Below are 12,441 nucleotides of genomic sequence, written 5' to 3' on the forward strand. Positions count from 1 at the left end.
ACTGGTGTCAAACAGGAAAGGACTTAACATGGGATGGATAGGATAGGACTTGACAGGAAATGGAGAGAACAGGAGATATATAGGACAGGTCAAACAGGATAGGAAAAGGGACAAGTTGGATAGAACAGGAAATGGATATGACAGGTCATGTGATGGATAAAATGGGACATAGGATGGATAGGATGAGACATATGATGGATAGGACAGGGTACAAACAGTATAGGACAGGAAATGGTTATGATAGATCATTTGATGGATAAAATGGGACATAGGATGAGACATAGGATGGATAGGACAGGGTACAAAAAGGATAGGACAGGTGTCAAACAGGATAGGACAGGAGATGGATAGGATAGGACGGGTCAAACAGGATAGGACAGGTGTCAAATAGGATAGGACAGAAGATGGATAGGATAGGACATGGGACAAATAGGATAGGACAAGTAACAAATAGTAGGACAGGGTGTATAAAGGATAGGACATAATATTTGGCACTTGATCACATAAAACTCTGTATGGGTTATAAAAATCCACATGTTGATGATTCATCATTGCTTCCCAGCAGGAATAAAAGTAAATAAATTTACACGGATACATCCTGAAAAGATGATTTTTTCAGAACTGTCACCACACACTTACTTCGAGCATGTATTTCACAGATTTTCTATCAAGGATTGCCTCGCTGCCATTTTTCTTCAAATGGTGCACCATTAATCCTGCAATGAGAGAATGTAAAGGGAGGCAACTCTAGAATAGTTCTCTGCATACCAAAGTAATGGTATTTTATACCAACAGAATCCCAACATAGTAAAGACAGATATTAACAAGATTATAGCATTAGAACATATTCCATTTAATAAGCCAAGGTGACCAACACATAAACTTTGACACTAAGCTGGGAATGGACTTATTGGAGAACAACAAAACAACATTTTATAGCATTTTTATTGAACTGTATCATAACTGGATGGGCTTATTACCAGGAATTGTCTTATAAGAATGGTAATATACAGTCCCTGTATTAGTTTTGAAGCTTTCGTTATACCATATGTCACTATACTCTGACAACTAATCAGCTTACTGACCGATATACAACAAACGCAGCATGAAAGGGTACAGTACAACCTAATGTCTATAAAATTGACCCTATTTACTCTAATACATTCACTTCCAAAATCTTTCGGAAAGAAATGAAGGCTAATAAAAAGAGAGAAGTCAATTTCAGTCAGGAATCTAAAGCTTATGTTCATACAATAATTGGGGAGAAAGTGAGTGACGAAAATCAACATTGTCTCCCTAAACTATGTTCTATTTTACTGAACAGAGGTCAAACATATGTTACTTATTCTATGAAATTAACTTATAACTTCAATATGGGTACAATATTTAAGAAATGTACAGAATTCAAATGCTATAATTTGGAGTGAAAATGATGGAGAACTCTTCTATAAAATAAGGGAGGCTTGGCCAGAACTGTAAACATGTAACACCAAACTGATATATGAAGCAAACTTTGAATCCAAGTTTTACTTGACAATTGTCAGTATAATGTGACCAGGTGGGGTTTCCTGCTGGGCAGTAAGCTTCGGTGAGGTAACACTATAAAGTTGACATCAGGTTCCTGCTATCAAAAGGAAGCAAACATGAACATACTGCAGCCTCCTTGAACAAACATATGCATCATGCACACAGGGGAGGTCCTCCTTAAATGACCATAGCCGTTAAACAACATGAAATTAAACCAAATACCTAAGCACAACAGGCACAAACTAGAGCTAATCGTTATCAAATTTGTACCATCTTGTTATTGTTCAAAATACCTATATCTATCCTTCCTACTGCACTCACCGTACTGTATCCCCAGTCACCAGGGTAGTTAACACTCACCATACTGTATCCCCCAGTCACCAGGGTAGTTAACACTCACCGTACTGTATCCCCCAGTCACCAGGGTAGTTAACACTCACCGTACTGTATCCCCCAGTCACCAGGGTAGTTACTGTATCCCCCAGTCACCAGGGTAGTTAACACTCACCGTACTGTATCCCCCAGTCACCAGGGTAGTTAACACTCACCGTACTGTATCCCCCAGTCACCAGGGTAGTTAACACTCACCGTACTGTATCCCCCAGTCACCAGGGTAGTTAACACTCACCGTACTGTATCCCCCAGTCACCAGGGTAGTTAACACTCACCGTACTGTATCCCCAGTCACTAGGGTAGTTAACACTCACCGTACTGTATCCCCCAGTCACCAGGGTAGTTAACACTCACCGTACTGTATCCCCCAGTCACCAGGGTAGTTAACACTCACCGTACTGTATCCCCCAGTCACCAGGGCAGTTAACACTCACCGTACTGTATCCCCCAGTCACCAGGGTAGTTAACACTCACCGTACTGTATCCCCCAGTCACCAGGGCAGTTAACACTCACCGTACTGTATCCCCCAGTCACCAGGGCAGTTAACACTCACCGTACTGTATCCCCCAGTCACCAGGGTAGTTAACACTCACCGTACTGTAACCCCCCTTTCACCAGGGTAGTTAACACTCACCGTACTGTATCCCCCAGTCACCAGGGTAGTTAACACTCACCGTACTGTAACCCCCCAGTCACCAGGGTAGTTAACACTCACCGTACTGTATCCCCCAGTCACCAGGGTAGTTAACGCTCACCGTACTGTAACCCCCCTTTCACCAGGGTAGTTAACACTCACCGTACTGTATCCCCCAGTCACCAGGGTAGTTAACACTCACCGTACTGTATCCCCCAGTCACCAGGGTAGTTAACACTCACCGTACTGTAACCCCCCTTTCACCAGGGTAGTTAACACTCACCGTACCGTATCCCCCAGTCACCAGGGTAGTTAACACTCACCGTACTGTAACCCCCCTTTCACCAGGGTAGTTAACACTCAACGTACTGTATCCCCCAGTCACCAGGGTAGTTAACACTCACCGTACTGTATCCCCCAGTCACCAGGGTAGTTAACACTCACCGTACTGTAACCCCCCTTTCACCAGGGTAGTTAACACTCACCGTACTGTATCCTCCAGTCACCAGGGTAGTTAACACTCACATACTGTATCCCCCAGTCACCAGGGTAGTTAACACTCACCGTACTGTAACCCCCCTTTCACCAGGGTAGTTAACACTCAACGTACTGTATCCCCCAGTCACCAGGGTAGTTAACACTCACCGTACTGTATCCCCCAGTCACCAGGGTAGTTAACACTCACCGTACTGTAACCCCCCTTTCACCAGGGTAGTTAACACTCACCGTACTGTATCCCCCAGTCACCAGGGTAGTTAACACTCACATACTGTATCCCCCTGTCACCAGGGTAGTTAACACTCATCGTACTGTATCCCCCAGTCACCAGGGTAGTTAACACTCACCGTACTGTATCCCCCAGTCACCAGGGTAGTTAACACTCACCGTACTGTATCCCCCAGTCACCAGGGTAGTTAACACTCACCGTACTGTATCCCCCAGTCACCAGGGTAGTTAACACTCACCGTACTGTATCCCCCAGTCACCAGGGTAGTTAACACTCACCGTACTGTATCCCCCAGTCACCAGGGTAGTTAACACTCACCGTACTGTATCCCCCAGTCACCAGGGTAGTTAACACTCACCGTACTGTATCCCCCAGTCACCAGGGTAGTTAACACTCACCGTACTGTATCCCCCAGTCACCCGGGTAGTTAACACTCACCGTACTGTATCCCCCAGTCACCAGGGTAGTGAACACTCACCGTACTGTATCCCCCAGTCACCAGGGTAGTTAACACTCACCGTACTGTATCCCCCAGTCACCAGGGTAGTTAACACTCACCGTACTGTATCCCCCAGTCACCAGGGTAGTTAACACTCACCGTACTGTATCCCCCAGTCACCAGGGTAGCTAACACTCACCGTACTGTATCCCCCAGTCACCAGGGTAGTTAACACTCACCATACTGTATCCCCCAGTCACCAGGGTAGTTAACACTCACCGTACTGTATCCCCCAGTCACCAGAGTAGTTAACACTCACCATACTGTATCCCCCAGTCACCAGGGTAGTTAACACTCACCATACTGTATCCCCCAGTCACCAGGGTAGTTAACACTCACCGTACTGTATCCCCCAGTCACCAGGGCAGTTAACTCTCATCGTACTGTATCCCCCAGTCACCAGGGTAGTTAACACTCACCGTACTGTATCCCCCAGTCACCAGGGTAGTTAACACTCACCGTACTGTATCCCCCAGTCACCAGGGTAGTTAACACACACCGTACTGTATCCCCCAGTCACCAGGGTAGTTAACACTCACCGTACTGTATCCCCCAGTCACCAGGGCAGTTAACACTCACCGTACTGTATCCCCCAGTCACCAGGGCAGTTAACACTCACCGTACTGTATCCCCCAGTCACCAGGGTAGTTAACACTCACCGTACTGTATCCCCCAGTCACCAGGGTAGTTAACACTCGCCGTACTGTATCCCCCAGTCACCAGGGCAGTTAACTCTCATCGTACTGTATCCCCCAGTCACCAGGGTAGTTAACACTCGCCGTACTGTATCCCCCAGTCACCAGGGTAGTTAACACTCGCTGTACTGTATCCCCCAGTCACCAGGGTAGTTAACACTCACCATACTGTATCCCCCAGTCACCAGGGTAGTTAACACTCACCGTACTGTATCCCCCAGTCACCAGGGTAGTTACTGTATACCCCAGTCACCAGGGTAGTTAACACTCACCGTACTGTATCCCCCAGTCACCAGGGTAGTTAACACTCACCGTACTGTATCCCCCAGTCACTAGGGTAGTTAACACTCACCGTACTGTATCCCCCAGTCACCAGGGTAGTTAACACTCACCGTACTGTATCCCCCAGTCACCAGGGTAGTTAACACTCACCGTACTGTATCCCCCAGTCACCAGGGTAGTTAACACTCACCATACTGTATCCCCCAGTCACCAGGGTAGTTAACACTCACCGTACTGTATCCCCCAGTCACCAGAGTAGTTAACACTCACCATACTGTATCCCCCAGTCACCAGGGTAGTTAACACTCACCATACTGTATCCCCCAGTCACCAGGGTAGTTAACACTCACCGTACTGTATCCCCCAGTCACCAGAGTAGTTAACACTCACCATACTGTATCCCCCAGTCACCAAGGTAGTTAACACTTGCCGTGCTGTATCCCCCAGTCACCAGGGTAGTTAACACTCACCGTACTGTATCCCCCAGTCACCAGGGCAGTTAACTCTCATCGTACTGTATCCCCCAGTCACCAGGGTAGTTAACACTCACCGTACTGTATCCCCCAGTCACCAGGGTAGTTAACACTCACCGTACTGTATCCCCCAGTCACCAGGGTAGTTAACACACACCGTACTGTATCCCCCAGTCACCAGGGTAGTTAACACTCACCGTACTGTATCCCCCAGTCACCAGTGTAGTTAACACTCGCCGTACTGTATCCCCCAGTCACCAGGGCAGTTAACTCTCATCGTACTGTATCCCCCAGTCACCAGGGTAGTTAACACTCGCCGTACTGTATCCCCCAGTCACCAGGGTAGTTAACACTCGCCGTACTGTATCCCCCAGTCACCAGGGTAGTTAACACTCACCATACTGTATCCCCCAGTCACCAGGGTAGTTAACACTCACCGTACTGTATCCCCCAGTCACCAGGGTAGTTACTGTATACCCCAGTCACCAGGGTAGTTAACACTCACCGTACTGTATCCCCCAGTCACCAGGGTAGTTAACACTCACCATACTGTATCCCCCAGTCACCAGGGTAGTTAACACTCACCGTACTGTATCCCCCAGTCACCAGAGTAGTTAACACTCACCATACTGTATCCCCCAGTCACCAGGGTAGCTAACACTCACCATACTGTATCCCCCAGTCACCAGGGTAGTTAACACTCACCGTACTGTATCCCCCAGTCACCAGGGCAGTTAACTCTCATCGTACTGTATCCCCCAGTCACCAGGGTAGTTAACACTCACCGTACTGTATCCCCCAGTCACCAGGGTAGTTAACACTCACCGTACTGTATCCCCCAGTCACCAGGGTAGTTAACACACACCGTACTGTATCCCCCAGTCACCAGGGTAGTTAACACTCACCGTACTGTATCCCCCAGTCACCAGGGCAGTTAACACTCACCGTACTGTATCCCCCAGTCACCAGGGCAGTTAACTCTCACCGTACTGTATCCCCCAGTCACCAGGGTAGTTAACACTCACCGTACTGTATCCCCCAGTCACCAGTGTAGTTAACACTCGCCGTACTGTATCCCCCAGTCACCAGGGCAGTTAACTCTCATCGTACTGTATCCCCCAGTCACCAGGGTAGTTAACACTCGCCGTACTGTATCCCCCAGTCACCAGGGTAGTTAACACTCGCTGTACTGTATCCCCCAGTCACCAGGGTAGTTAACACTCACCATACTGTATCCCCCAGTCACCAGGGTAGTTAACACTCACCGTACTGTATCCCCCAGTCACCAGGGTAGTTACTGTATACCCCAGTCACCAGGGTAGTTAACACTCACCGTACTGTATCCCCCAGTCACCAGGGTAGTTAACACTCACCGTACTGTATCCCCCAGTCACCAGGGTAGTTAACACTCACCGTACTGTATCCCCCAGTCACCAGGGTAGTTAACACTCACCGTACTGTATCCCCCAGTCACCAGGGTAGTTAACACTCACCGTACTGTATCCCCCAGTCACCAGGGTAGTTAACACTCACCATACTGTATCCCCCAGTCACCAGGGTAGTTAACACTCACCGTACTGTATCCCCCAGTCACCAAAGTAGTTAACACTCACCATACTGTATCCCCCAGTCACCAGGGTAGTTAACACTCACCATACTGTATCCCCCAGTCACCAGGGTAGTTAACACTCACCGTACTGTATCCCCCAGTCACCAGAGTAGTTAACACTCACCATACTGTATCCCCCAGTCACCAAGGTAGTTAACACTTGCCGTGCTGTATCCCCCAGTCACCAGGGTAGTTAACACTCACCGTACTGTATCCCCCAGTCACCAGGGCAGTTAACTCTCATCGTACTGTATCCCCCAGTCACCAGGGTAGTTAACACTCACCGTACTGTATCCCCCAGTCACCAGGGTAGTTAACACTCACCGTACTGTATCCCCCAGTCACCAGGGTAGTTAACACTCACCGTACTGTATCCCCCAGTCACCAGGGTAGTTAACACTCACCGTACTGTATCCCCCAGTCACCAGGGCAGTTAACACTCACCGTACTGTATCCCCCAGTCACCAGGGCAGTTAACTCTCACCGTACTGTATCCCCCAGTCACCAGGGTAGTTAACACTCACCGTACTGTATCCCCCAGTCACCAGTGTAGTTAACACTCGCCGTACTGTATCCCCCAGTCACCAGGGCAGTTAACTCTCATCGTACTGTATCCCCCAGTCACCAGGGTAGTTAACACTCGCCGTACTGTATCCCCCAGTCACCAGGGTAGTTAACACTCGCCGTACTGTATCCCCCAGTCACCAGGGTAGTTAACACTCACCATACTGTATCCCCCAGTCACCAGGGTAGTTAACACTCACCGTACTGTATCCCCCAGTCACCAGGGTAGTTACTGTATACCCCAGTCACCAGGGTAGTTAACACTCACCGTACTGTATCCCCCAGTCACCAGGGTAGTTAACACTCACCGTACTGTATCCCCCAGTCACTAGGGTAGTTAACACTCACCGTACTGTATCCCCCAGTCACCAAGGTAATTAATCCTGAAGACAGTGTGACCACAGGCCTCATTCAGGTTGGCTATTATGTTCCCTAGAATTGTAGACCTAAAGTGTCCAGCATGAAAAGGTTTGGCTATGTTTGGTGAACTGAAAAATACCCAAAACAACAGCATTTACTACGGATTTAAACATACAATGTAGTTTGCATAATACAATCTTCTATTTGATAATGGTGAATTTTACAAGTTGTCTAAATATATTTTTGTGGTGATTCTTAAGAACTTTTAGAACATCTTCAACCTGCCAAAATAGCAAGAAAAAATGGTTTTTCATTAAATTATTTCACATAATACCCAGTACTTACTAGTTAGATACCTTGGTAACCATGTTTGACCCAATAAGATTAACCAGAACCTTTGATCACATGATTATAAATTTGAATCTGATGTTGTACCCAGGCAATGAGATATCAATTAAAATGTTTTAAGAAAAATTACCCTTGACCATAAGACTTACTGTTTTTTTCAGATCATTTATAACAAAATATCTACAAATTAAGGAAAATTTAACCTATGACTTTTGTCGTGCACTTTTTTGTTTGAATTTTAAAAGCTTTGCTTTAAGAAGATTTACATGTTTCCCTTCATTCACAAACAAGGCAATAATTCTGAAAGTGATGCAGTAGACGGTTAACCTTGTACATTAAATGTTGTAAGGTGATTTTTACCTGTACTCTATAAGAACTCTTTGTTTGTCTGTGTCCTCTGATAATGTCACAGTGCCATATCTCTCCTTTTGTTCTCGTACCATTTTCAGTGTATTCTGTCATACAAAAGCACACCAACCAAGTTAAAAATCGATCTGCCAAGGATAGCGGGGGAAAATTCTGTAAAACAGCTTATATGGTGTAATGAGAGTTTCCTACGTGAAAAGGACCATAACCAGCAAAACAAATTTAAATACTGACATGGGGTTTGAACTCAATCTGTAATCTATTATGAAAAAGCCACATGCAAAGTTACACATTGATCTGGCATGTGGTTGTAAAAATTAAGTCATCAAAACTAAAGTTTGACAAGAAAAAGATGATTCCAATGCATAATAACAATGAACAACTTGATTCCTAAACAAGAGATCCCAGAGGGATCTTGGCGCCCACCATTGAATGATCTTTATAGGTTCCATGTCAGATTGATCTTTTCTCTACTTTTCCCTTCCTCTAAGTCTTACTAATCTGTGTAAATTCAGAAACAGCCCTCTAGTACTTTTCAAACAAGGGAAACCTATATATAAAATTTAAGATTTAGCGATAATGGCTGTCTGTCGGCCATGTTGTTTTCGGATTGGTCCCAAAATGCAACACCAGGGACCAAGGGGAACCTACATATGAAATTTGAGAAAGATCCCTTCAGTACCTTCTGTAAAATAGCGATAACAAATTTCAATTGTCAAAATACAAGATGGCTGCCTGTCGGCCAGGTTGTTTTCTGACTGGTCTCAAAATGCAATATGCATAACTAGGCACCGAGGGAAACCTACATATGAAGTTTGAGAACGATCCCTTCATTACTTTCTGAGAAATAGCGATAACAAACTTCAATTGTCAAAATCCAAGATGGCTGCCTGTCGGCCATGTTATTTTCCGTTTGGTCTCAAAAAAGCAATATGCATAACTAAGCACCAAGAGGAACCTATATATGAAATTTGAGAAAGATCTCTTCAGTACATTCTGAGAAATAGCGATAACAAACTTCAATTGTCAAAATCCAAGATGGCTGCCTGTCGGCCATGTTATTTTCCGTTTGGTCTCAAAAAAGCAATATGCATAACTAAGCACCAAGAGGAACCTATATATGAAATTTGAGAAAGATCTCTTCAGTACATTCTGAGAAATAGCGATAACAAACTTCAATTGTCAAAATCCAAGATGGCTGCCTGTCGGCCATGTTGTTTTCCAATAGGTCTCAAAATGCGATATGCATAACTAGGCACCAAGGGAAACATACATATGAAATTTGAGAAAGATCTCTTCAGTACATTCTGAGAAATAGCGATAATTAACTTCAATTGTCAAAATCCAAGATGGCTGCCTGTCGGCCATGTTGTTTTCCGATTGGTCTCAAAATGCAATATGCATAACTTGGTACCAAGGGGAACCTACATATGAAATTTGAGAAAGATCCCTTCAGTACTTTCTGAGAAATAGCAATAACAAACTTCAATTGTCAAAATCCAAGATGGCTGCCTGTCGGCCATGTTGTTTTCCGATTGGTCCCAAAATGCAATATGCATAACTTGGTACCAAGGGGAACCTACATATGAAATTTGAGAAAGATCCCTTCAGTACTTTCTGAGAAATAGCAATAACAAACTTCAATTGTCAAAATCCAAGATGGCTGCCTGTCGGCCATGTTGTCTTCCGATTGGTCCCAAAATGCTTTATGCATAACTAGGCACCAAGGGGATGCTACATATGAAATGTGAGAAAGATCTCGTCAGTGCATTCTGAGAAATAGCAATAACAAACTTCAATTGTCAAAATCCAAGATGGCTGCCTGTCGGCCATGTTGTTTTTTTGATTGGTCTCAAAATGCAATATGCATAACTTGGTACCAAGGGGAACCTACATATGAAATTTGAGAAAGATCCCTTCAGTACTTTCTGAGAAATAGCAATAACAAACTTCAATTGTCAAAATCCAAGATGGCTGCCTGTCGGCCATGTTGTTTTCCGATTGGTCCCAAAATGCAATATGCATAACTAGGCACCAAGGGGATGCTACATATGAAATGTGAGAAAGATCTCGTCAGTGCATTCTGAGAAATAGCGATAACAAACTTCAATTGTCAAAATCCAAGATGGCTGCCTGTCGGCCATGTTTTTTTTTTTATTGGTCTCAAAATGCAATATGCATAACTTGGTACCAAGGGGAACCTACATATGAAATTTGAGAAAGATCCCTTCAGTACTTTCTGAGAAATAGCAATAACAAACTTCAATTGTCAAAATCCAAGATGGCTACCTGTCGGCCATGTTGTTTTGCGATTGGTCTCAAAATGCAATATGCGTAACTAAGCACCAAGGGGAACCTACATATGAAATTTGAGAAAGATCCCTTCAGTACTTTCTGAGAAATAGCGATAACAAACTTCAATTGTCAAAATCCAAGATGGCTGCCTGTCGGCCATGTTGTTTTCAGATTGGTCTCAAAATGCAATATGCATAACTAGACACCAAGGGGAACCTACATCTGAAATTTGAGAAAGATCCCTTCAGTACTTTCTGAGAAATAGCTATAACAAACTTCAATTGTCAAAATCCAAGATGGCTGCCTGTCGGCCATGTTGTTTTCCGATAGGTCTCAAAATGCGATATGCATAACTAGGTACCAAGGGGAACCTACATATGAAATTTGAGAAAGATCCCTTCAGCACTTTCTGAGAAATAGCGATAACAAGAATTGTTTACGGACGGACGGACGGAGGGACGGACGGATGGAGGGACGGACGGACGGACGGAGGGACGGACGGACGGACGACGGACCACGGACGCAGGGCGATTTGAATAGCCCACCATCTGATGATGGTGGGCTAATAAATGTCAGCAAAATTTCGGAGGCAACATAAAAATGATACCAAATTTTTCTTAACGAAATGACACCAACATTTAGTATGAAGGGAATTTTTTTGGTTGAAAGTTATTTGAAATGGTTTTTGTCCAATTCCTCCTTTTTAACCATCTACAAACTAATTAGAAGCAATACTTGACAATTATGTTTCCACGTGCCCCTCAGAAAAATTTCATAATTCTACAGGAATTCATTCATCATTAAACCTTAACCACGTTATTCTGATGAGTTAGGCCAAAAAAATATACAAATGAATTCTCATCAAAATATGCCTCATAAAATGTATATTTTATTGATATATGTGGCTGGTGCTTTGCCCGACTGCCAGAAGTATTGCAAATGTATGAACAGAAATATAGCAGTAGATAAACATACTTGATACATACCTGGTGGCAAATGTAGACAGAGAATAGAACTGTTTAATGGCACACAGTCACACCCATAACAGGGGTAAATAATTAATGATGTCACACCCATAACAGTCACATAACAAAGGTAATCAATTCTATAGCATTATCTGCGTTACATAATGAAGAAGTGCTTACCTGATATACATAGTTTTTTGAAAGTGTGAACCAATCAGTGCCATATTTGTTTTTATGATCAATAACCAAGGTGACGGGTCTTTTGATTCCGCTGTGCTCTAAAATGAAACAAATTACCATTATATACATTTCTTTAGTTAATGCAGTAACAAATTCCTGAGTGGTTTTCAAACATACAAAATTACAATATATTCAGTTCAGACATGTAAACAATATTTTACCTGATAGTTGATATCATCAATGCTTAAAGATGAAATTTGTTTTGTGGACACTCCAAGTTTCTCAGCTATTAATGCAGGCTTGTAGCTGATGCTGTCATCATGTCTGTCAAATACAAGGAAGATTGGTAAGTGGGATTGTGTCACCTTGTCTCTATCAAATACAAAGATAGATAACTGGGGATTTGTCCTGTTGTCTGAAAATTGTATGTGGAGTTGTGTCCTCTTGTTTGTAAAGAAGACATACAAGACAATAGTTATACAGGGTTGTGTCCCTTGTCTGTATCAAATACAAGAGATGTTGT

At 44.1% G+C, this 12,441-nt stretch overlaps 1 protein-coding gene across 1 annotated transcript in view; it reads right to left on the minus strand.

The window, feature by feature from the left end:
• The window catches only part of LOC117337911 (probable arginine--tRNA ligase, mitochondrial), a 42,945-nt gene that overhangs the window by 29,453 nt on the left and 1,051 nt on the right, over positions 1–12,441 (minus strand). The window contains exons 3-7 of the mRNA XM_033899054.1: positions 12,140–12,242; positions 11,919–12,016; positions 8,473–8,567; positions 7,753–7,892; positions 640–716 (exon numbers count right to left, since the gene is read on the minus strand). Coding sequence (XP_033754945.1) covers positions 640–716; positions 7,753–7,892; positions 8,473–8,555 — 300 coding nt within the window. The 5' untranslated portion in view covers positions 8,556–8,567; positions 11,919–12,016; positions 12,140–12,242. The remainder of the gene's footprint in view (positions 1–639; positions 717–7,752; positions 7,893–8,472; positions 8,568–11,918; positions 12,017–12,139; positions 12,243–12,441) is intronic.

This window comes from Pecten maximus, chromosome 11 (genome assembly GCF_902652985.1).
Source record: "Pecten maximus chromosome 11, xPecMax1.1, whole genome shotgun sequence".
In the NCBI taxonomy this organism is placed as follows: domain Eukaryota; kingdom Metazoa; phylum Mollusca; class Bivalvia; order Pectinida; family Pectinidae; genus Pecten; species Pecten maximus.